The 27,719-nt window shown below is 37.3% G+C and overlaps 1 protein-coding gene across 2 annotated transcripts in view; it reads right to left on the reverse strand.

Moving 5' to 3' along the window:
• Positions 1-27,719, reverse strand: part of THSD4 (thrombospondin type 1 domain containing 4) — a 329,112-nt gene that overhangs the window by 62,760 nt on the left and 238,633 nt on the right. For both annotated transcript variants that reach the window (XM_074917120.1, XM_074917121.1), the window contains one exon: positions 10,623-10,827. In XM_074917120.1, coding sequence (XP_074773221.1) covers positions 10,623-10,827 — 205 coding nt within the window. The remainder of the gene's footprint in view (positions 1-10,622; positions 10,828-27,719) is intronic.

Consider the following 27,719-nt stretch of genomic DNA (forward strand, 5'->3'; position numbering starts at 1 on the left):
GGGTGATTATTTTACTAAAAGAGATTTTTAAAAGTGTAAGAAACAAAAACGTTGAAACTGAGAAGTTCAAAGGGAAATAAGAGAAGCAACAGGGAAAAAAAAAAGTAAAAAATATGTTTCTTTTACAGAATCAGACAAAGATGTAAGAACGCATTCTATCTGACTAGATCAAGGGACGCTTAAGGAGCAAAGAAAAGTTTCTTGCTATCCAAAAGAGAATTTTGCTCAGAATGAAATAAGATTATGGAATCAAAGAATGCTGTACCGAAATACCTACAACAATTGAAACCAGGTTCCCAACCATTTTTTCTTAAGTTTTGGTGTGTAGCATTCAAACAACTATTTAAATTAGTAACAACCTCTCCTCTTGGCAAGAAAAAGAAGAAATGCATCTTCATGTGATTTGGGAATTTGCCTATGGATAGTTTATGAATTTGAACTGACACTGGCCATTCTTTATGTATAGCTAGGTCAGAGTACAAAATTTATTTGTATTAAAATTTGTAAGAAGAGAAATATTGTATTGAACCCATGACTAGCAAGGTCAGATCACTATACCTTGACCATAACTTTAAAAAAGAACACCTTAGGCAAAGTAGTGTTTACTCCAGGTAAAAAGACAACTGAGCAACAGATTACGTATGAGGGACTTTGATCAACTCACAAAGCTAATGACTTCCAAAGAGTATGTGACATTTCCAATGGTCCCTTGTTGGCCATCTTAGAGACAAAGGAAGAACAGAGTGAGAGCAGAAAGTCAGCTGCCTTAGTGAGAGGAAAACCCATGTTACTTGGCCAGTGGCATGAAATGTATGCATCATAAGATGCTCCATTAACACACGCTGTTCAGAAGAGCTTAGGTTTTTTGAGAAGCCTTGAACAAACCACCAGTGGATATTCCAAACTGTGTGTGCTAAAACCAACATTCAGAATAGTATTTTCATGCAAACTACTTGATGGTTTGGTCATCAACTAGAAGACAAAAATAATCTAATGCTTTAAGATCCAAGAAGTTCACATTAATTTGGTTCAGATTAATAAAAACAGTCCATCTCTTTTGATTTTAATGCATTCAAGTTCCTTGGTTCTGTCCATTACTGGAAACAGAATTATAATCAAAACACTGTGAAAAAGGCTGAAATTAAAGATTTTTGGGGCCTGTCAAGAAGCAGGAAATACTGAAAATCTTGAAAAGTCAGTTCTCCAGAGGTTTCCTGGCCAAGGGGGTTTGCAAAGTTATATAAGTAACCAAACTGCTGGGTGCTTTACAAGTCAAACTGAATCACCAGCCTTTCTGAGTTTCCTCTCACTCTTTTGCATACTTCTCTTTATCCCTTTCCCTTCCTTTCAAAACAACCTTTCCATATTTCAAGAGAAGGAAAAAATAATTTCTTTAATACAGAACTTATGAAACAAGCACCTCAGTGGGATTCATTGCTGCTGGCTGTTGTTCAGATGATGTATTTGCAGGGCAGATCATCAAAGCAACAGCAGGCTTCAGTTGGTGCACTGCTGTAGCGATAGCTGTTTTTATAAGAGCATTGCTTACAAACAAATGGTAAAAAAGACCACAACACCACCTCTGTCGAATGATGACAGAACTTGAAAACACAGGAAATGAAAATATGGTTTCTATGAGTTCCAAAACTGGTCATAACCACTGTCATAAATGAGCAGGCATGAGCCAAAAAGCCTAGCCCACGTGCTGGAAATAAATATATTCTTTTTGAAGATGCAGACAGAAAATAGGAAAAAGGACAGGATGCTGTTTACCTAGAAAAGCAGCAACACAGAAAACTCTCCTTGAGATTCAGGCCAGACAGAAAGCCACCAGTCCCCCAGGCCAGGCGCCCAGGCTACTTGCTCAGCACCCCACCTTAGGGCTATCTGTCAGCAGATCTCCTGCAATCAGCAAGCAAGGAGAAACTAATTTAGAAGCTGGTAAGTAAAAACACCAGTGGCAAGTGACATGCAGAAGCCTGTTTTGTAAGACAGTTGTGGAAAGCTGCGATACAGAAGTTAACTCAGCCATCAAGGCTTAACAACTTTCTCTAGACAAGGGGAAAGAGTACTTTCCATCACCCAGTCAAGTAACATGGTCTGCCTTTTTGCCTTTATGTAAGCTCTTCCACTTAATATATAAAATAGAACAAACTGGCTTTTGTGAAAGCATTTCTTCTGTATGTTTTCAAAATGCACCCGGAACCCTACAGACTACTATATAGAGTGTTAGATATTAGCTGGCTGTTTAATGAAGTCAGAAGGGAAAAGGTCACCTTGGAATTTACTATAATAAGATAACCTTGCCAGAAATTCTAAAATGTAATTATTTAAGCAACACCAGTATAGAAAAAAATATATGGTCAGCAAAGAATAATGTCCTAGATATATTCTGGTTCAACTACAGGTCATTAGACGAGGTAAGACTCTTGTGCAACTTGAATTCAGTGGAGTTGAATTCATTAACACCAGGGTTGAATTTCATCCAAAGTCTTAACAACTTCAAGGGGTTTAGTAAGTGATCACCCCAGCCAAGTAATACATGTTGGCTACAATAAGATGAACATTTATTTAGTGAAAGAAACTCTCCCTGCAGAAAATCAATTTGAAACTATTTTAAGGACAGTAAAAAAAAGGATATGTAAATGTAGGTGTGTGTGCATGAAGAACCAGGCATCTTAGCAACAAACTTCAGGTAAGAAGTGTTAGAAATATAGCTATTGCACATTTTTGCCTGTCTTCATTTCTGTCTCCTATTAGTTTTTAATCCTTTTGCATTAGAAACAAACTTGTGACAGACTTTATTATCTTTGTAAATTATCTACACATGCATTATTCTCAAAGACAGAACTCCAAAGGTCAAATACAAACATAACCTGAAGAGACTGTATGAGATCATAAGTGAAATCCCCTTTACCATTTCAGGAGTGTTCACACTGGATCTTAGATTGCCTCCCATCCTATAATTTACAATGAAGCTGTCCCACCATGATTATTCAGTTCTGGATTTTTCTGGTTTTGTTCTTTTAAATTTGATTATAAGCTCATACTGTTTTCAAAAATCATTATCTTGCAAAGGCTTTTACAAGTGAATGATCCTATGCTCTCCCTGTTTTTGTGTCTTCTAGGCATTTATCTATCATCACCACAGAAAAGGCCTTCCAAACCCCAGAATGAACTAATCCATGTGACCACACACATGCAACTCTGGCTAGAAAGCGTAAGCAGTAATCTCAATTGTCCTGTAACCTACCATTATCTTCTAGGAAGGAATGTTTTAATAAATAGAATATGATCAGTAATGCAACCAGTACACAGAAGAAACTACAAAGACTGTTAAATGTAACACGGTGAACAACTTCATCCTACCTATGACTTTTTTGACATAGAAAACCCACACTCATTGTGACAGCAACATGACCACAGAAGGCAAGATCCAAACTCAGACTGACCCCCAAATTCCTGACAGAATATACTTCTAAGATTTTTGCTGTCTCCAGGCATAAAATAGACTCCTCATGCCTTTTCATCATTGTCTTGAATCCTTCAAACAGAATGTGGCAGCCAGTCTGGTTATGTTAAAGATAATTATCATGACCCCAAATAAGAGTAGGTTGTAGGCCCCACACCCAGTGAAACTATAGTTTGCAGAGGAAGACCATGAAATGATCAAAAATAACCCATGTAAACAAGTTTTGCCATAACCAACCAACCACAATACTGTACTTTTCAGCCTAAGGAAATGCAACCCATTGAAAGTCACAGGCCAGCACATGCAGTCTAAATGTAAATCCTGAAGTGAACCTGTCAGCAGTTACTTTAAGCACTTTAAGCACTGGACTGGGTAGTTGCTAAAAAATGCATGTTTGTCTGATTAGACTTTGAGCTCCTCTCCATAAAAAAATGGACAAGGAAAAGCATTTTCCTGGATAAGGTCAGCATTAGACACTTCAGTACTGAGGCTGGTTTAAATCCATGTTGAGAAAGAAAACTCTCTTGGTAGACATGTGTTAGTTTTGAATTAAAGGATGGTCACACAGAGAGCAATTAATTCAAATTATTAATTATTCAGATAATCAATATATCTAAAACTAAGCAACCAATGCTACTAAACTGAATTAGCAGAAGCAGAAAAAATCAGAATTTTGTCTGCTCATCATGACTGTTGTAAAACTTCCATAGAAGTAAACCTTTTGGGGTGGCCAAAATTATTTAAGCTTCTATTAATGGCCAATTTTGTAAAGACAGAAAATATCTAACCAAAAGTAAAATATGAAGCACAGCAGGAAAGACTTAAGAGTGGAGATGAGGCAGAAGCAAATAAGCAGGAGTTATCGACTGGTATTACCACTAAAATGTTTTTAGAGGAATGTTTGATTTTGCAAACATTAAAAAAAAAAAAAGTTGTTTCTCTTTCTGTGTAGTATTTCCTGACTCTTCAGTTCAGTTTTCAGGAAATAACTACACAACAGATTTGCTAGGATACCTAATCATAAAAAGCATATTATAGGTATATTATTTAAAATGTTCAGGTTAAGTTTACATAAAGATTCTAACGGCCTCTTCAGATACTAATAATTATTCTGAAATTTCCTTATGGTTTGAACTCACTGTGCCTAATTTCAGTTTATTTAAGAAGTGATTCCTTAAATCTTTTCTTCACAGTTTGGAGTACATCATCGTCTGTACAAAGAAATGTCTTTGTTGTCTAACTCCAGCAGAGAACAGGCAAGAGGACCAAGGACAAAAGGTAAAAAAAACAGTTATTTTAATCCAGATATTGTAATTACATAGTTTATAAGTAATGCCTTTGGTAAGCTGTACATGTGAGAGAGACACTCCGACTCTAACGCATAGACTGACACATACAGGGATGCACTCAATAAATAATATACACCATAAGTAATAAAATACAGAAGTCCTTGTGGGGGTTTCACAAGTCCATCACTATAAACATACATAACAGCATAGCTTTGAGTTGCAGCACTTTGTAAACTTAAATGAAAAAATTGCAGATTTGGTTTCTGAATAGAAATGTCAGAAGTATCCATGGGGCACTCACAGCTCTCACAACTTACTTGGGACAGCCACTGAACCCAACACACACCTAAGCATTGTAACAGAAGTTTGCTGTAAGCAGATCCCTTGCATATAAAGTAACTGAGACAATAGAAAAACTGTCCTCCTCTGACATATTCTTGCATGTCCAGTCCAAGACCTGAAATATCCTCTCTTCTCCATATTACGATATAGTATGTGTTGTAACTTTTTTGCACAGAAGCCTTTAATCTTGCATAATTTTTTTTTTCAAAAAACAGTAAGAGCAATTAAAAAAATTGTACATTTTAAAGTGCATTAATCAACCTAATTAGCACTACATGAAGGAAATAATGGAGTTAATTGCTAATACATAAATTATAAAAATTTTCATATGACCACATGTGATATACCTGGGTCTCTAACAATGTTTATCTTCTAAATTCTCTGCCAGTGTTCTAACTCCTTTATTTGTTGTAAATTTGCATCTCTAAACTGATTTCAAAATGTTATTTTAAGCTCAAGAGCTGCTAACAATATTTAATCATGAGACATACTGCTTGAATGTTATCTGCTGCAGGGAATACTGATTCAAAATATTTTTTAGAGAATATTTTCACAGTCCCTTTTAGTATCAGCCACTGTTAGTTTTCATATGACAAAATCCTTAAATCCATATTCATGTTCAGGCACACCAATATTCATGAGAATGCTATTAACATCTCTTAGACTTTTGTTTAAAAAAACATTAATGTGCAACTCTTATTTTAATCACAAATATTGTATACTGGCATGTGCTAATAGAAGATGCCAGAATACGAGAGTAACATTTTACAGAAAGCATGGAAAATGGATTAGATCATAAGATCTCCTTATCTCATTTAATGGCTGAAATAACTTAATTTCATGAAAACCAAATCTGAAGTACATAATATATTCCCTGCAGGAACTTTATTCCCTCCAGAGCTTTACAATTAGCAATGAAATCAATTTCATCATGAAGCACCTTTGCAGTAAGCAGTATTCAGGTTAAGGCACAAAATGTTAAGAGACTTATCAAAACTCTAATGTATATACTTTCCCTTTCATAAGATATCTCATAAACATCTATGCTAATGATGGCAGGCAGTATGCCTGGTGCCATTTGCAGAACTGTATCTCAAAGTCGTATGACTCCAGATGCAGACAATTGCTCTAGAAACAAAATATTGCTTGAGTTACAGGACATTACCAGATTCTTTCCAGGCACAAGAAGTTCATTACACATGGTAAGTGTATTTCAAAACTAATGCATTTTCAACCATTCTATCTTTCACTCTTGCATTAAGCTATATTTTTATTTTTACTATTGATACCCCCTTCCCATCAGATTCTCTTGCTGTTGAGGCTATGGATACGGATAATAACCAGCTTCTTTGCATTATGTTCTCAAGACCCAACATGCAAAAAAAGCACCTTCCAGTTAATCACTTCGGATTCATGTCATTTGGCTTTAAAATTTTGTCGTTATCCCAAATCCCAATCCCAAAGATGCTAGAGTATTTATACTCAAAACCACATGTTTTGCAGCGTAAGTGCTGTACCGTACTGGTCCCACTGAAGGTATTATGGTCCTACTTAATTCAGTGGCAAGCTTCCCATTTCAGTGTATGAGAACTGGCCAGCTGATGATTACCAGTGGGATAAAAAGTATGTCTTTGTCTCTTTTCTGTTCAAACTAGCACAGGACAGGAGTGCTTTGCCAATGGAAAAGTCTGTCTAAGGTCAACAGTTCTGTTGCCGAAAGGTCTAACACATCAGCCCGTAAAGAAAATATTGCTGAAAACTGCTTTGAGAAGCAAGTCATTCTGTACATAGCTGAGGACTGCGCAGCCTATAGTCTTGTTTAGACTTTATAGAGTCTAAACCTAAATTGTAATATATAGCTTTTGCTTCTAACTGTAGAAGAATACTAGAGTAAATATACAGACTGATTAATACACCATTAATAGCTAATAACAGTGATTATTTAGCAGTCCAAAACGGGGCTGCTTTCTTTCCAAACACACACACACACAAAAGAAAAAATACAAGATGTTTCTTGGGTAGTTCATTTTGGTTCACTAAGGAATACCAGTTAATGTTGCAGGCCATTCTCAATCCGAACTGTTAAAATATTTTCCTTTACCAGATCAACACTCTTCCTACAGTAAAGATCTTCAAGAAATGGAAAACCTAAAGGACTTTTAGCACACAGTGGGGTGGCGGGAGGGCAGGTAGAAGAAAAGATTATGTTTGTATGAAATTCATTCATTCAAAACAGGAGAAACACCTGAGAAAAGAAAACATAAGCAGAAGAAAACAGAAACAGTGTGGTTGAAGGTTAAGGTATACAGAAATAAAGTATGCAAAAGGCATCTATGATTTTGTATTTTTTTATGAAAAGTTACATGAAGAACCAGTTGAACTACCACTGAAATAGCTTATCTTCTTTAATCTTAATATTCTGACTACTGAGATAATGGCATGTTCCAGAAACACCAAAAGCTTCATATACCACTGTCATGTTTTTTTCTTTTAATAAAAGTTTATTGTTTTCAAGTAGCAAGAAATAGATTTTATTCTGCAATCACTCCAACTTGTGTGCAAAGAACCAAAAATGCAATACATACAATTAATAAACCTTATTAAGCTACCATCATATTCAGCATCATCATTAGAACTATGATTTTTATGAGGGTCACAGGTTTTGCAACAATGAGCAATAGATTACTACAAAAAAGTTTACAAAAGCGGTATTCAGAAGCTTTCAAATATCTGGATGACGTTTAGCCGAGTTTGAAACTCTTTAGGTAAGAAACCTCACATTCTTGCCTGCTTTTTCCAGCACCCCTCCATTTTACAGAAATACCTCCTTGTGAAAACACACTTTCCTGATTGCTTATTTGCTTATTACTTTTGACAAGGCAGTGACAAGATATGAAGCCTTGTAAAAAATGTTCAATAAAACCACATGGAACTCGAGACAATCTCCTAAAGAGACAAGCCAGATAACTCAGATTCCCAGAAACATCTGCTGTCATCGACTAAAAAAATTTTATTGACCTCCAACTGACTTATGATTTTGCATCGAAGAAACCATAAAACGGGTAAAGTGAAAGGAAAACCAAAAGCAACTAACTTAGACTGCTTGCAACAAGAAGAACATTGCTTTACAAGCAGCTCTCACTGCTACAGCTGGACTGTGATGGAACAGGGACCTGAAACTTGAGTTTTGCAAAGCACTGAACTACGTGCTTACAGGAATGGCTGCTGGGTTGTTCTCCTTGTTGCTGCTTCACCATAAGGATGAGTTTAAGATCTTTTTATTTATTTTTAAAATTCAAGACTTCTGCTTATTATAATAAATACAGACAAACTAGATCTGAGTTTTCAAGCTTCCCAGCTCTACCGGTGTTATGTGCTCTCTGAAAAATGTGCATGTTCAAACTCTGAATGTTTTATCAACGAGAAATTTGTGACCACCGATGTGTCAAATAAGAACCACCCTATTACCATTTCACTTGTCTAAGAATTTGCCTCATAAACCTTTCCCTAGTTTCAGTTTTCTAACCTGTTAGAAGAACATGTTCACTCCTGTCCTGGCACAACTCACCTGCCTCAATAAACCAGGTTTAAGTGTAATAGTGTAAGCAGAGAGGCTGGACTCCTAGCTGGAACTACAGCCTCACGAATTCCTAACAGGGGAGAGAGCTGGCAAATTTAGCAGACTAAATCCATACAAGCAGCTTGAAAATGAAACATATGAAATGGATAAAAAAAAAAAAAGAAAGAAAAGATGATAGTCAAGAGCTCAGGGGATAAGGAGTAGCATGGGAAAGAAAAACTTTGCCACTTTCCCATACATGCCAACAGTCTGGTTATTTTTAAGCAAAAAATGTTACGCTTTTTCTGTCCTGCCCATTCCAAAAATGGTCAAGTGGCTCAGGACATTTTAACACAGTTAAGGGAATTCTTCTGCCAGCTGTTTTCTGATGCTGGTATGTAAATCTGACAGAAAAATTACATTCAGCCCCATGATTTTATATATTAGTAGCGTGTCTATTTTCACTGGCCTGCCAAGCAAGCTGCATTCTCACCCATTTTCTACCAAATGTACAAGTATCTCTGGAAGCTTTCTAAATAGAATTATTGTTTGATCCCGTCATCAAGCAAGTTAGTGTTGATGGACATTATACAAACTGTTCACAAGAAAAAAGGAATGCTAGTGTATATAGGTGTATATAATGTACCAAAAATACATTTGGATGAAACCAGGACAAATTAGAACTCATAAGATCACCCTACAAGAGGTCCAGAACATTCATTTGGTTTTCTTGGACTGTGGGTAGCTTATATTATTTTTTCACTTTTGAAGAAGCACTTTTTTGGTAAAATGATGGAGTTCACATTACACTTCAGGCTGTTACCCATAATAAACTCCCATTTACACACAAACGTTTCTGTAAAACTAGTTACAGCTCCAGCAGGAATTAATGAGAAGAAAAAAAGGGAGAAGCAGTTCAATAATGAGCTTGTACTTGAGTGGTAGCTGGCATGGTTACCAGAAGGAAGCGAGATAAAGCAGCTTTCAAACAAAAGTACTGGGATTTGAAACTTTCAGTACAGCTAGACAGTGCTAGTAATAATTACACCAATCTAGCAAGAAAGGCCTTGTGTAGCTCCATTTTTATTATTTGCTATGGTAATTTTAAAGACAGATATAAAGATGGACTGACAGGTGAAGAGAAATTAAAGGGCGAGGGGCAGGCCTTCAAAATCTTAACCTCCTCTTCTCTCTCCAGTCATCTCAGGAGAACTGGCTCCAAAGCAGTAGCACAAATGTAGGCAGACTAAGGGCTTCCTAATCTGGAAATATGAGAGGTTGCAACAGGGAATGGCACAGTTCACAAATGCTCACCAGACAGACGTAGATCTGCAGAAATTCCACATAATCTCTAATTTGCAGCGCTCTAGACAGATCTAGAAATATACCACAGATGTTAATAGAAATATTCCAGGATCCTCTATGGTTCTGAATTAAGGCTCTGCTTCAGAATAAACAATTGTACAAATGACCTTGCATTCTGCAGATACCACCTCAATATCATACTATCTCAATTCAATTTTTATATACTTTCACTTTAAAAGAACTGACATTTTTAGGCAATCAGAAGATGCCTTTTTCTCTTCAAGCAATTTCAATACACTTTACATGACAGATCATGCCACTTGGCTGGATTCTTGATCACTCAGAGAAAGTGAACGATGCGGGAAGCGTAATCACCGCAGTGGAACCAACTAATAGGAAACAACAAAGCCAAGTCAGATGGACAGGGAAATGGATGGTAACAGGTCTACAGTGTTTGTCACGCAAAATCAAGCCAGAATTACTGCCACTTTGTTCTGATCAAAATGCCTACTTAATGATTTTCTTTCTTCCTCCTCTCTTCTCCTTTCTTGCTCCTGTCATCTATTTCACACTGTTTAGAAGGCTTTTCCCAGCAAAGCCTCCACCCATTGCACTAGCACACAAAGAATGCTTTATTCTCGGAGAAGCAACTTACCCAAATAGTTGTTGCTCTTTGACATCTCAGTAATGTTGATTTTAGTAGCTCCTTCAGGAATTTCCACTATCTTGTGGTAGCCAAGATTTGTTAGCGTGTGTTTGAAAACTCCAGACACAACCTTGCAAGCAGTGTTGTCCCCTCCACATATTCCACACTTGTCAATCACCTTGTCTGAACCCAGATAGTCGTCACAGCCAATGCTCTGCAAAACAAAATAAATTACTTTTTCCAAGATCTTACAACTTCTTCGGACAAAACAACTGACTTTGGACAAAACAACCGAGGACCGTATGACTTTCAGAGAACTTTCAAACCTGAAAAGATTTTGTAAATTAGCATTTCAGCAATTTCCTCCCTTGTTCTTCTGCATGCAACAAGACAATAAAAAACAAGGGTTCACAGACACATTTCAAGTTAGCCAACAGGTTTTTACAGCCTGATACCAAAAATACAAGAACACACTAAAGAACACTAATGCATTGACCATTGCTGATCACAGCCTCCTCAGCTGAAAGAAAAGAATTTCTTAACAACATAGTTCCTGGAGCTGCTAGTCAGAAAACAAGTGAAGAGCTATGACTATGAGCCATGATCCAATATGGGCTTTTTATGAAAGCAGAACTACTTTATATACCAAGTGTCATCTTGATCTCCTCTAAAATTGAGCACTGAGCCTATTCTCACAAAAAGGTTTCGAAAGTCTTTACACTGCATCTAGACAGTTATCGAAGTGATCATCCTGTTCACTGAGTAGAAAATCTTCAACCTACTCAGTAACACCCACTTGGACAGGAAAATTTTTTTAAAAATTAAGTCATTTAAAATAATGTAAATTGAAGGGCAGAGAAAAATGTTAAAAGATTTCACACAAACCAGAAAAAAAACTTTCCAACTTATGGCACTTTAAAAGCACACATACTGTAGAGACTATATATTCTTTTACAGAAATATTTCTGTTCATTTATCTTGCTGTTTTGTATTTAAAGACTTCAAATAACATTTATGATGAACACTTATAATCTACCTAAATAATTAACTGGCACATGCAAAATAGAACTTCTCATTCTCATTCAGATAAGAATGAAATGTTACATGAACCAGTAGAACAGAAGCCTATCACATACTTTATGAAATGTAGCCATTTGATAAGAAAACATTCAAAATAAATGACAGAGTATTGTTCTATTATTTCAAATTGTCAAAAATACTTGCACATTCTTGTAAAATTGTCGATTAAAAAATGGTTAATTATTGTTCTATGGTCTTTCCCGGAAGCAAACAGCCAAGTAAGAAGGGAAAGAAGTGGAATTTTTTGACACCGTCAACTTAAAACATCGGGAGTATCTTGAGCCTTGGCATCACTGTATTTCTTTCCTATTCCCAATATTAACGCTTGGCCCTTGCTGCAAAAAATGTTCTAAACTTCAAGCCAGAATCTGCTTAGTTCCAATATAAATATTTAACACCCAACATCTTCTTTATGACTATCCAAGAAACACAGATAAAACCATCTAACTCATCACTGCCAGGATCATACGGAGTTTGACAATGATACCTGTTTGTAGTCATGAAGAAAGGGAATGAAGAAGATTCCCAAGTGCTCTGTGTTTCACAGTGGGATAACCTGATAACTAAAAATGTGTTCCATCCTATTGAATCTAGTGTGAGCAGATTGTTGCATGATTTCAAAGAGATTGTGGGTTCAAATAGAAACACTTGGTCTAACATCTTGCATTTGCATTGCTTGGTGGAAATCTTAAAATCATGTATGAGTTCATTTTTTGCGCTTTGCCTCAAAATGCATTTTACTGCTAACAGAGTAATGCATTTGCTTGAACATATGAATTACAAGTGCTACCATACCAAATCAAACAATATGATCTGGCAGTACAGGTGGGAACAAAGGTGGGGACCGGGAGAAGGGAGAGCTGGGAGAACTGCACACTGTAGGAGAAGATCAGGTTCAAGACCATCTAAGGAACATGAATGTGCACAAGTCCATGGAACAGGATGAGATGACTCTGTGGGTCCTGAGGGAACTGGCAGATGAAGTGCCTAAGGCATTATCCATCATATTGGAGAAGTCATGGCAGTCCAGTGAAGTTCCCCCTGACTGGAAAAGGGGAATCATAAACCCCATTTTTAAAAAGGGAAAAAAAGAAGACCTGAGGAACTACAGGCCAGTCAGTCTCACTTCTGTGCCTGGCAAGATCACGGAGCAAATCCTCCTGGAAGCTATGCTAGGGCAGATGGAAAATAAAATGATTGGCGACAACCAACATGGCTTCACTAAGGGCAAATGGTGTCTGACAAATTTGGTGGCCTTTTATGATGAGGTTAGAGCACTGGTGGATAAGGAAAGAGCAACTGACGTCATCTACCTGGACTTATGCAAACCATTTGACACTGTCCTGTAGGACATCCTTGTCTCTAAACTGGAGAGATGTGGATTTGACAGATGGAGCACTCGGTGGATAAGGAATTGGCTGGATGGTCTCACTCAAGGAGTCACAGTCAACAGCTCGATGTCCAAGTGGAGAGCAGTGACAAGTGGCATCCTCAGGGGTTGGTGTTGGGACCGGCGCTGTTTAACATCTTTGTTGGTGACACGGACAGTGGGATCGAGGCACCCTCAGCAAGTTCAACAACGACACCGAGCTGTGTGGTGGGGTCCCATGCTGGAGGGAAGGGATGTGCCATCCAGAGGGACCTGGACAGGCTGGAGAGGTGGGACCGTGCAAACCTCCTGAAGGTCAACAAGGCCAAGTGCAAGGTCCTGCCCATGGGTCAGGGCAATCCCAAGCACAAATACAGGCTGGGTGAGGAGTGGATTGAGAACAGCCCTGCCAAGAAGGACTTGGGGGGATTACTGGATGGAATACACGAGCTAGAAATGTGGCACAGATGTTTGACCATTAGTCAAATGTTGACTGACATAAAAAGCAGCTGTCAATCTTTGGCTGTACTATTTGGAATTATTCCCATATAGGGTAAAAGGAGCCTGTGTCACAAACAGTGCCTGTAATGTTTAAATGCTCTTTCACAGAAATGACTGAGAAAGGTACAACTAATGAATTATTGAAGGCAAGGACCCAATAATCTGAAACCAACAACTGACAATGAGGAAAAAGCCACAGAACCACAAGTATATAAATGAGATAAAAATAATAAATAACACAAGATAAATAAGATAATAAATACAATAAGTAAGATATTAATAAATTATATATATTATGCAGAGTGCACTCATATATGCATTTTATATACTAAAAGAATAGGTACTTAGCAACAAATTACAATTTTATAAAGAAAAATTAAAACTCTTTACTGTGGTGTTTCCCGAGGCTTCCATGGAAATGATGGTGCTTTAAAGGTGAATATTCCTTTTGCAATATTGCATAGGTTTCCGAAGAAGAGACCAGTTATAACTAATACGTTCTAGAAAGCCTTGACATTTGCTTAATACAGTTCAGGCAAGCATATAAAAATAACCATGTACTCTCTAATATTTCCAGATCCAGCAAGGATACATCAAGCCTGTGTCCCACGTGCTCTATGGGAATCTCCCTTTCTAACTGTATAAAGCACAGATTTCTAGCCCTGACAGGTCATGACATATTGCATCAGAGACCTGTTACTGGTCCAGGACTCAATACTTAGGATGTCCTGGGCCTTGCTCCAGAGTAATTTTGGGAAGATGAAAGAAACACCTTTCTGGCAAGCTGATTCTGTTTTCTTTCTGCTTTTAAACAGCTGCTTGAAGCTGTACAGAGATCTGGAATGGTAGTCATCCTTGTAGAACTAGGCTCGTAAACAGAATTCACTCAAATTAACCAAAAACGTAGAATTCATGCAACTGTACTGAACAGATAATTCAGCATTTTTACCTTTTTTTCTTCTGACTATTAATTTAAGAAGTACCACCTTGCTACTTGGCTAATGTACATTCATATAAAAACATGAATTGACCTTCATGAATTCTCTCAGGATGTGGCATTCACTACATTTAAGCACATGTATACACAGCAAACAAATCCCTTTATCACACTGCCTAATACACTGTGATACATCAGCAAGAAAAAAATATGTTAAGGAAAGAAGTGATACAAACTGGAATGTAGTGTGAGTGTCCTTTCCAATATTTGCTGTGGGAACATGAGTAAGTCTTAACTATGTCAATAGTTATAAAGATTAGAAGTCTGGCTAGATAAGCAGATAGGTCTGAAATCTCAGATAGTCTCCTTCTACAACCCTGGAAGGTTGAGACATAAAGTGGGTGCCAAATACATTAACACCAACTTAACAGCCCAGTACACTCTCACAATGGTGAAAGGTGGCCTCAGTCAGTTGTTTTTCATCATGTAGTAGACCTTTACAGAATCCAAAAGCAGGTGTCACTTTTCAAGTCACATCACACATAACATTCCTACTATGAATACAGAAATACTAGGATTGTGAATATGAGATGAATGAGAAGACAAAGGTAAATACATTCTGCCCATCAAAAGGATTTTGGACGGCACTACTGCAAGCTGTTCCTCGGCTATCGATATGATGAGGTCTGTAACACATCTGTCCCTCAAAACATTTTCTTGCAAAGTGTTGTTTCTTAGAAGAGGTACTTTTGACTTGCACTATCTGTACATCTTCTGCATTGCTCAACTCTTTTTTGCAATGTGGTTCAAGAAACTCTTTTAAGTTACAAGTTAGCGTGAAAGACACTGTTCAAGAATTACAGCCAACTGTATGCCAGAAATAATTTAAATAAAAACCCTTGAGAGAAACAAGGGACAATCTGGATGAAGTATTCAGTGGTGGACTTAATAGGGATTTAGGACTATGTATACAATAGAATGGGGCTGGTGCCAGGCATCTGAAAACATGAAGTGCTGATCCTTGAAATGGAAAACAGATGTCACAATTTCAGTACTAAATGATTCTATCAAAAATCGTAATCTCTGTGGTAGAGTGGCATAAATAATACAACATGACAATAACTTGCTTCCGTTGCATTGTATTATCAGGTAGGAAAGCCACAGTTATGAGTTGTAGTATATTAACACTATTAACTTCAAAAATCAGTCATATTGACAGGTAGTCAGCCAAAAGTTGTAGTACGTAAGCAATACGGAGTCTGGGCATCCATGGGGCCAGAAGGCAGATGAATAGAATGTTTACTAGAAGTCATACCTAAGTACAAAATTCTAGGAAAAGGGTTAGGGACAGTTATGGATGTACCACAGCTGATTCAGCTGCTAAAGAAATGTTAGGCAGGGTACTGTGAGAAGAGTAATCAAGCAAGGTGAATGGCCTGAAATACCACTAAAGAAGTTAAGCGGGTAGCAGAAGAATACCTGGCTACTGGCGGGAGACCTGCTTTAACACTGTACATTACCAACAAATCCTAGTTCTACAAATTGCTGAGGTTACTGATAATTAAGTTTTATACGCTACAGTCCTATGAAACAGAGCTTCAAGGGAGCCATCATTTTTGCTGTTCTGCTTGAGCAATACTACATAATACTACATCTCTTCCAACTTGGTATTACTGATTTAGCCACCAAAAAACATGTTCTTTGCCATCTGCTCTGTGGAATAAATAGAACTATTGAGATTAACTGTTAGCATTGTGGGTTATTTCTGGAGTTTAATACAAAGATGATGCCTTTACTTTTAAGTTACTCTTTCCACGTTCTGAAAAACTCGATATATAAGTTTTATAGGGTGGTATATCAACAATATCAGAACTAGCCATACCTCCTTTCTCAAACTTCTAGTCATTCTTCCAAAGTAGTTCAACACTGTTTGATAGTGAATCCAACAAAAATCATGAAATACCAAAACAATTAAATTTACCTTTGCTAGCTGGTATTTTTTCAGGATTCAGTTAGAATACTTAACTTTTCCCTGCCTCCTATAAAGTATCCAAGTTATTCAAAAATGTATTTTGAATATATTAGGATTTAAGCTGTTTAATGCTATGTAACTTCTACAGAGAAGCAGGATTACATGAATTATTAAATACTACACTGACAGGAAATATTTCATTTAAATTACTGGATCTAATGCTAAGGATTAATTATTTGCTGCATTTCAGGAACAAGAAAAGTAAGATCCTCCAAATCTCACACTAGCTGTTTTGAGTCTCTTTGCCTTGTAAGTATCCAGGTACCTGAGCAGAAACCAGTAAAAATACTCCGTGGTTTACATTAGAAAAATACTATGTCAGGGTAAGAAAATCTGCATGTTCATGCAAAACTACCACAGCAACTGGGTAATCCATGAAGCATGATCAACACATGGAATGATTAACTTTAGCACACATATCCTGTCACATTATTTCATGCTGAAAATAGAAAAAGAGATTTAAAAGAAAAGTGACATCCTGTAAGTGTCTAGATGCTTCTCTGATAATATTTAGCTCTCACTTGCTGTTACCTAGTTTAATTTGTACTGTTAGCAGTTATAAGATGAAATAGATTCATTTTAATAATACATTATTCAAATCTGAAAAGAGATCTAGAATGGTGATTGAGCGGCATACAGAGAATGAGATTCAAGTGTGAGCAGAGTAAGAACTGTTTGTATGCAGTGTGCCACCTAAGACAGAGAATGCATACTGGTTAGATGTATGCATTAAGGGCAAGCAAGAAGCAGCACAAATTATTTAGTTTACCCAGAAGGTGAAATACTCTACAGACACTTTTCATAGGTACCTTACAAGGACTTTAAATTAATAAGCCAAGATTAAGATCCAAATCAGGACACGTGACTCTAGAGAAATTCAACACAGAGGGCATATATTCTCTTAACAGTGACTGAAAGAAACAAAGTAGACTGCCCACATTCTTAAGCCTTTAACAAAGACTATTTGATAAAGTATTTTGAAATTCTATCAGAGATTTGAGCGTTTTGATGTAGGAATATTAGCTGATAAATCATAAAGCTAGTACTATCATATATGGCATTTAGCTGGTATTATCAAATATGTCACCTTTACAGTAATATTATTTTCTTCTTGCCTTTTTTTTTTTTTTCCTGTAATATCTATGAAATGGTCTAAAAAGAAAAAAACATTGAGGCAGTAACACTACTATTCAAACTCTCCATGAAACTACTCTTGTTAGACTTGATTTAAAACAAGCCATCTACACAATTCATTCAGAATAATATGATTTTTTTGAGGAGAAGATATTTACTAGGATTCATTTAGGATTTTGCAAAACTTCTATTTAGCTTCTGACAGTCAGATAAGGAAGATGGGATGAATAGGTTCTAACTGTACATATTTTTTAATTACGTATCACAGACTCTGATACAAAGGTCAGGAGTCTGGCCTTTCCAGCATTCATATAAATGTAAATCTGAATGTAAATCCGCATACATTGCACTATAAGGGAACACCACTTTTAAATCAAGCCAAGATAAAGCAGAATTAAAGATAGACTGGTTCTGAAATCATTGCTTTGAACTTCTGCCATTATATGATGCTGAAAAAAACAAGCAGGAGGAAGAAAATGCTTTAAAGCTGACCTGTAAATAGGTAATAACTTCAAAATTATGTGGTATATGACTCAAATCTGGTCTTCTCAGCACACAGCTATTATTTCCTTTTCTCAAGTCCATGAAATGAGTTGAATCTTTTTTAATAAATCCTGTGGGTTTTTTTCCAGGTATCTTGCTATTTCTGTTGTTTATTGTGTCTTCTTCCAATTGCACCTAAGTAATCCATGCCAAGGATGCACACTTGCAACTTTGAATAAAACACCAGCACAACAAAAAAAAAACAGAGGTCACTGTGCTCTTCATCCATATAATGTACAAATGAAGCATACAGAGAGCAGACTATACACTGTAATATAACAATTTTCTCAAGGAATCATGCTACTAATTAGTATTGCACTATCTTCTTACGTTTTATCGTCTGCATGGCACTATACTACAATTTAGTTCTTCATTTATCACTAGCTTAATTTAGAATTTTTCAGAGAAACTGAAGTTCCAGTGATCCATAGCAATGTCAGTGGAAACTGCCTCTTCTGAGTTTTCCTCTCTTGGTTTTCTTCTTGAGCAAGACTTCCAAGGTCCCCAGACACATGCCTAACTAAGGTCCATAGAATAAAACATTTCTACCCTTACATAGTCTGTCCTTTCAAAATAAATGAAATAAACCATGGTATCTCTGAGAACGATGAAGGAGAAAAATAATTGTAAAAAGGGTGGGAACATTACAAATATTTTTCAAGTTAGGTTTCATTTGGTTTTTCCCCAAATTAAAATTTTTCCTGAATATGTTTATTCGTGTCTACAAAAAAAAAGCTCATTCAAACACACAGAAATCATTCCCAAAAATCTATGATCACGCTAAAGCTGGAAGTCAGGAAAGATGTCATAATAAGCTAGAAATACAGCAACAATTTAATAGAAGAAAGGAAAAAGCTAAGACTCTTAACAGATAAGGGAATATTAGAGTCACTTAAGGTAAAACTGAAAGGATAAAAGCATGTAAAAACAAGATAATTCTTTCATCATTTTTGGTCTTTTCTACCAAATGCCTTAACTTTCTAACTAACCCCTGCTCTATACGGTTCATGTTTCTCTGTTAAGAGAATCATCTTTGACCTTCTTTCATCCCTATTTTAATAAACAGCTTCTTATACTGTAGACAAATTTCTAAGGTAGACTGAGCTTTTCTTGCCATGTCAGATATCTTCTCCATATACAGTCTGATGTTTTTACTTCCAAGCCTTTCAAACAGAAATGGAAAGACATTCTCTTAATAATTCAACCAGTAATGACATGGACACAATTGAACTCGTACATTAGAAATTTAGTGTTGTTCCCAGGACACCAAGGTGAGGCAACCTCAATATACACAACATGTAAACCAGCTTCCCAGTAGCTGAGATTCTAACTTAGAGACTTCACTGATAAGGAATATAACTGTATTTTTACAAAAATGATGCTGCTGTATATTTTTGTAACAGTATCATTAAAAAACAACTTATCTATAAGAGAAATCAGCTTCTTTTTTGTGACAACACACAAAGCACTTTATCAGCAAGCCAAGAAAGAGATTTGATGTCCTGGAATTTTCATACTGGTTATGGCCTAAGTATAGCCCGGAGAATCTGTGACTGCATGTGCACATGCAGTTGGAATGGTTGGCAGCTAAATAGCGTACAGACAAACCACATGGTATTTACTTCTAGAATACGGCCTTGAATTTGAGTTAGCTAGAGGGGAAGCTCCAGATCCTCAAGAGACACTTTAAAGATAAGCAGGTATTTAATACACCTTGAATCTGATAGCACTGTCTTTATGTTATTCCAAAGCAGAAAAGTAACCACATATACTGAGAACCTCTGTATTCCTCAGAATAAAACTTGGTTTTATTTGTGCAAAGCACAGAAATGCCAAAATGGGGCTTACTGTTATAGGCATCATTGTAACTAGGAATTATAGACAAGACATTTCCCCAAACCCCTAAAAACATGGCATAGCTGACCCACCTAGCACCATAACACCACATCCCACAGCAGAACACAGCTGCCAGAAACACAGGAAACACCAGGATGTCTGACAAAGAAAACCCTACAACCTACACACAGATGCAGACTATCAAGCCACCCTCCAACTACCACAGTCCACCATCACTCACAACAATGTCCCAACCAACTGAAGGATGATGATTGAGCTGTTCAAGAGCCACAAGTTAGTCACCCATGGGCATGGTCAGGAGAAGGTATGAATAAGCAGCTGCCTTTTCAGATTGTTTTTAAATCTGGAATGATAAGATTGCTAGAACAACCTGCAGTCACACCAGAGGTCTGTAGGAGAACCCCAAACTCCTTCCAGATATAAGACCAAGACCATGCCTCTATTATACCATTATTTTTACTTGGTTTCCCCTATTCAGCCTTAAAGCTCCTATCAATGTGTCCCTCTTCAAGAAAATTGTGTCGCAAGTCTAACCAAGTTAGAACCTCTGTTGATGCAGAAAACAGGAAAAAAAAGTCTCATTTTCCCTAGCACTGTAGGGCCAACACAGCTATGGGAATATGAGACTAATTTCTTTCTCTTTTGTGCATCAAATTTTTAATTTTTATTATTAACTAGACTCCAGTTGTAGAACAATGACCTGTAGGAATAACAGTTCAACAGCCGCTCAACTAAATTTTTAATGCTCTTCTAGTAACTTGTATTTGGTGCCTCTACAAACATACAATGAACAATATAAATTGCTCTACTATAACTTACAGAAAAAACATTGACAAACACTTTCTAAGAAGCTCTCCTTCCAGTATTTAAAGTTCAGAATACACTATATGGATTTCCACTAAGTTCACTGAAATCTGTAGGAATCTTTGCAGCTGAAAAAGCCCTTAGGAGAACAGTCATCTAATATCCATAAAGCTTCTTCTCTTGGTGCTCTCTTAATCCTGAAAATATATCATTGCATACATTTGATATTATTCTTTTTGCCCCTTTTTACACTATAAACAACATTTCTCACTGTTTCTCACTGCATGGGTGGGGGGGTGGTGCAGAACTGATTCAATCTTAGCTATTCCATTCTTCTACCATTATCACCCCCCTCCTGTTGCTGTTCATTAATACACTACTCTTGAAGCACTAACAACAGTGTTTTTTCGTTTTCTTTTGGCTGCTAACATATGCTTCATTTCAAATGGATACAGAATACAGGCTGATCTAGTGACCACAGCTTCACAGTGTTTTTGAACATGTACACTGTCATTTAGGTTTACAGAAAATACTCGAATCCCATCATTCAAATTGACCACAAATGGTTAGAGAGGGCTGAGGTAAAGGGGGGAAAGACAAAAAGGAGAAATGTAAAAGAGAGCCCAGACACAGGTTAATTAAACTACAGTTTCTTCTTTGTGAATGTATTCTCCTAATATTTGCTCAACTTAATGTATCGGTGAGAAAGACACTGTTGGGTGGGTTTTGGCTTTATTTTAATTCCTCACCTTAAATACTTGAGCAGATCATTGGAACCATTTAAAAGTCATTTACTTTTCTTAAATATTCAATCTGTTTCTTTTTAGCATTTTGTTCAGGATGGACAAGGTATTTATTGTCTTGTCAAATTTTCACTTTCTAGTTAACATTTTGGTACTACTTAGAGGTGCTGTAATTCTTTTAAACAGTCTTTGGAAAGCCCACATTAGAGGAAATGAACATGACTGAATTCAACAACTGTACTTTGCAATGTCCACTGTTCCATAATTCTGAGAACATATACTGAAATGTTTTTATTGCATTGCCATGATTGAATTTTATTTATTGGCTTTTGGAAATACCACCTCTTCTGTACTCTCACAGCTATAAGCAAATTCTGAGCACCAAGGTTAGTTTGTTTAAACAGAGAGCTCAGCTTTACATGTAAACTCAACACTGAAATACTGTCATACAGTACCCGATTCTGAAATTTCACTTCTCTGACCCGCCTGATGCAAGAGACCCCTATGCATTTTCTGAGGCACTCATTTGCTGCCAGTCAGACTGACATTCAGAATTTAAAAGCCTTTGGGCAGGAGCATGACAGAAGTAAGAGCTCTTAAAAAAAAAAAAAGTGTATACAGATAACATAGCATAAACTGCTGACAATTAAAAATTACACATGCTATTTCATGACATTGCATGAATTATTGTTATCAAGCCACTTTCACGCAAGGACATTTGAGGTTACAACATAAAGAGTTTGTCAAATTACCAGACATCTGAGATTTCATTCCTATGGTATTCCATTGATGTCTTAGAATAAGTTGCCAGAAAACACAAGTCTGCTCCATTATATATTCAGAAAGTACTCTGCTCTCCACCTTTACAAGAATTCCTTGCTTTTCCTCCTCAGCCCTTAAATTGATTCTTCTTTCTCCTTCCTATTCAAAAACCATGCAGGGATGAAGTCAGTCACAGCACAAAGCTGCTCAGCACCAAAAGGTTTTTATTTTGTCACCAGCAGCCAGTTGCACTCAGTGTCCAATTCTTCCTCTCAATACTCCAGATCACCTCATGATGTAGCATCTAGTTAATATTATATTAATATTAGCATCTAGCTAATATTATATTTTTTATTGCCCTTGTACTGTGACTGCACTACAAAATGGTGCATTACCTTCTATAAAATGTCTCAGTGACCATGGTATAGACACAGACCTGAACAAATTCAGTGGGTTCTTGAGCCAAGAATATGCAGGGAGCTTTGAAAGGATTAGCAGGGATGTTTTCTTCTGAATGTCTTGTAATGTCCCCCCTTCCACACACACATTTAATGAGCATAGTATATGTGCAGTAAGTGGTCAGATATTCTAAAATCTGCCCAGCAATATCTACTTCATGGAGAAACATATTTGTATGATATTAGTTACTCTTGATTCAAATCCCACTGAAATCAGTAGAAAGGTTCCCATTGAAATCTGTGGAGTTGGGCCAATTAGCTCTAGTCTCCAGCAAAATGCATCTGCAAAAGATACAAGAGTGAGTGCAACTTCTTGATTCACCAGGAACAGCTTGCTGAAATCACTATTTTATGGCCCTTTGTAAGTGTGGAGGATTTTCAACTTAAAGTTGTGGGATTCATTGTACCGTAAGTGCAGCATGATTAATGGCCTTTCAGAGCCCTTTCACCTCAGACAATAACTTAGAAGGTCTCCATGGGGACACTTTGTCTGTATCTAGTCTTCTAAAGGTCTTGAACTCTGAAGGAATATAGTGTTGTTCATTTTCACAGTTGGTTTATGATTCTACTGTTTAGTTCTCAAATTTCAACTTAAATTAAACAAACCTCAAGCCCACTAGGACAACTACATAAAGCTAGATGATACAAACAAAAAAAATTTAACAGTCACCGATAAGCTTTTATACTGGGTGGTTGCTTCACAGATACCTTAATTTCTTTCACACTTTTGCCACTGGAAATGATTAGCAAACACTATACCCACCTCTAATAAAGTATGAATTCTGAACAGAAGCTTTGCTGCTTTATCAATCTGTTATTCAATCATCAAACATCCATTTGGGTAAGACAACATCTAGACATAAACATGTAATCCAGTTTAGCCTTTTGACAAAGAAGCTTCTGAGAAAGTAATTTTATTAGAGTGCCTTTGATTTGAAGACCAGTTTTGAATCAATTCCTTCTTCACTAATCCCACAAAAAGGTAGTAAGTTTTTTTGGTCCCCAATGCAACCCAGAAAATACTGATGTCATTTAACACACAGCCTGGAACACAACCATGGAAGCTAAGAAAAACTGTCAGTGAGAATGGCAAGAGCTGGGGAATCATAACCATCACTGAGACTCAATTCCACTGCAACTGAAAACACAAAAATTGGGCAAATAATTAGGTTGAGTAACATCTTGGGAAACTAAACATAAAAGACAACTCACCAGAGAAGCAGAAAACAAAACCAGAATGGGTTTTGGTTCATTTCACATTTCCTGTTCTGGTCCTGAAGCTGCTTAGGTTCAATTCCAGTTAAATTAACATCAGTCTAACATAAGTTGGGTAACATGGTTTGGTAAATCAGTCCACATTGCAAAACATCAAAGAAATGTAAGAATCACATGGTGAAAGCAGGCTTACAAAAAAGGGGCTTTGGCTAGGAAGCAGACTGTGTTTAGGAAGCAGGAAAAAGAGCCAATGTGAGCACCTCCGAGATTTCAGTGCTGCAGCTGCATCTGGTAGTCAGAGCTGGACTGGCTAGAAATTCTGGCACTGCACTCACTAGGAAGGTGTCCAGAAACACTGCAACCAGAGCTTGGCAGTTGCAGGTTAAAGCCTCTTTAGCCTGGTTTCCCAGGCTCTGAACTAGACAAAGCTGAGTTTTGTTTATTCCCTGTTCAGATCTTGTGTACCACTCAGGGGGTTAGCTGCCCAGGCTCAAGCCTAACTTTCATAATGCAGCTATCCAGCCTTGAACCACTGGGCTGAGATGCCTCCTGCCCTCCTTCTTCCCAGGAGGTGCTTCTAAGGTCAGGGTCTCACCACTGGTCTCTGAGCTATGCTGCAGGTTCACCTGTGCCACATCTTGCACCATCCTGATTCTGACCCTGGTCCTGACGTGCTGACTTGATTTTCTGTCTTGACGTAGGATCTAGCTCATCGTTAGGGAGCAGCCTTGATATCTGGATTGTTGGTTGAGTCTGGCAACCATGAGCAGACCTGCCCTACTTGCTTTGGAACTCGGGACATACACCCTTTATGGTAAGGCCACCATCTGCTTGGTTTGCTGTGATTCTCAGCTCCAGGTTCATCTTCTCCTACGGATCAGCATGCCGTTGTTGCTCCTGACGCTGTAGATGAGACTGACCAAATTAGTATTCCCTTTTCCTCTGACTGCCAAACTACCCCACTACTCCAAGTTCCAGTTAAAGGGAAAGAGATCTCCTGCTTTGAAGCAATGCAGCTTACTTACTGAATAGAAAAAAGAAATCCCAAATAAGCCAATTAATATTGCTCTACATAAGCTAAACCTCTCGGAATCAAAATAAGCAGAAAATGCACAATCTTCATTTTTCCCCTAATCAGGGGGAGCTTGCACTGTGCAGTTGTTACCTACATTTTGCAGTGTCATGATGTAACACTGCAACCAATAGTGGTTCAAAACCGAGACAGTTTGAAGCTCTTAGTAATGTGTGAGAAGAAAGAAATAAATGTAGAGTATATCTGTTCTTGCATCCTACAACATTCTTTTCAAAGGGGAAATACTGTTTTTTTCTTCTTAAGCCAGGAACATTAAAACATTTAACAAAAATATGATCCTTGAAAGGCTTTAAATTACTAAACAAAAGGCTGTATTATTTAATACTACTGTGAAAAAATGCTTGGTCCCCCCTCGAATAGGATGGGGCTATCTAGCGAGTATTTAGAGGGACTATGGAGAGAACCTAAAGTCTGGGTAGCTGAGAAAAAAAGGAAACTTACTAATTAAAAGACCTGGTTTAGTGCTCTTCACAGTCCTTAGTAAAGTTCTACATAACATGTAACAAATTGCCATTCAAACCAGATCTGTGATCCGCACAAGCTAGCATTCAGGATCTGAGAGTGACCAAGAAAGGTATTTCAGCAATAACTGCAAAAATAATGAACTAGTAAGACTGCACAGTAAGAGTAGGAGAGTTTGGCTCTATTCACAGCCATTGAAGCCAATAGTAAGACACTTTCACTTCAGAGATTTCTTACAGAATATTCACACACTAATCAAGAAGGTAAAGTCTCAGAGCATCAATTAACAATACTGCGAAATACAATTAATCAAAATCCTCCAATCCCCAAAGAAAGTGTGACTAATTTCCATCACAGAATTTGAAACTCATTTTACTATCCTACCTCACCAATTTGCGTCCTATAACAAAATACAAGATTAATAATGTTGTCCACAAGGTGGCACTTAGAATCCTTATGAAATCAAAATGTAGACGGTCCATGCAAAAAAAGTTGATTTCCTACATCTAAACACAAAGTTTGTATTGCTATTCTTTTCAATCTAGCCTCTATTACATGAATAACAAATTTTCTTATTGGTAATATGTTCTTAAAATTAATCAGTCAATCTAAAGATTTCTTTTTGTTTGGGAGATATTTTAACCTGAAATGTTAAAATAAAGTGTTATACAAAACTGAAAGGAAGGACAAACTCTCAAACTGATTTTTCTTGTATCATGTATTCTTCTTGTCTGGAGACCAGGTGGACTTCATTTATCAACCATAAATAAATATTTTAATCGAAATCCTGTTGTCTTTCCTCAAAAGGAATCCTCATTGACTTCAAAAGTTGACATCAAACGGAAATTTGCCAAGTCACAGGAGTTGGCCTCTTTATGGATTTGACAAGACAGAATTATGTCAATTCCATGGTATTTACAATCCAAAATTTACTAAGAAATTAAAATTACTTTTGGTTTTAAGTGTATCAAAGAGAAGTATATATTCTATTATTTTCCACTCACTTGTATTTTTGTGTAATATTAAATAAATCCCACTGAGTCTGTGGAAATGAGTAGAGAAAGATCAAATTAGAGAGCACCTGAAAAAATTTAATGTACACAAATCTTTGGAACCAGATGGGATGCTACCAAGAGTGCCAGTGGAGTTGGATGACATCACAGTGAGGTCATGGTCACTGGAGGCAATACCCAATGGTTGGAAAAAGCAGATGTCACTTCCGTCTTCATTAAGGGTAAGGAGGATCTGAGGCTTAGCTGCAGGTTGGTCACCCTAATCCCAGCCCTCAGAAAGACTGCTGAGTCAGTCATCCTGGAATTAATTTCCAAGTACATGAAGAACAAAAAAAAAACATTACTGGGAACAACCATCATGGATTTACCAATGTCAAGACATGCCTGAATAAGCTACTGTCTTCTGGGATTAAATGACTAGTTCAGTAGATAAGTGGAGAGTAGTGGACGTTTTTTACTTTGACCTTAGCAAGTCCTTTAACATAATCTCCCACTGTACTCTTAATGCCAAACTGGACAAATCCAGACTGGGTAAACCGGCAATAAAGTTGGTGGGAAACCAGTTGGATTGCCAGACTTAAAGGGTAGTGATCACTGCTCCAAAATCCAACTGACAGGGCCTCACTAGTGGCACCCCTCTGGGAGGCCTACTGGAGCCAATACTGTTGAACATTTCTTTAAGGACCTGGACAGTAACACAAGAGCGTGCTGACCGCCAGTGTAGAGATGATACCAAATTGCAGGAGCAGTCAAAATATTGGAAGCAGGACTGCTAATTAGAGGGACCTTGACAGGCTGGAGAAATGAGCAGACAGGAACAACACAAAGTTCAAATTAAAAGTCTTGCCTCTTGGACAGAGTAACTCCATGCACCAGTACTCACTGCCTCAGAAGTAGCTCTGCAGAAAAAGGCCTGGGGGTCCTTGTGGACAACAAGCTGAATATGAGCAAGCAGTGTGCCCTTGCAGCAAAGACAGCAACTGCTTACTGGACTGTACTAGCAAGGGTGGAGCCAGCAAGTCATGGAAGGTGCTTATGCCCTCTATTTGACACCTGAGAAAAAATGAATGGAATACTGTGTCCAACTTTGGGCTCCCAGTACA

Source organism: Athene noctua, chromosome 13, assembly GCF_965140245.1.
Source record: "Athene noctua chromosome 13, bAthNoc1.hap1.1, whole genome shotgun sequence".
Classification (NCBI taxonomy): Eukaryota; Metazoa; Chordata; class Aves; order Strigiformes; family Strigidae; genus Athene; species Athene noctua.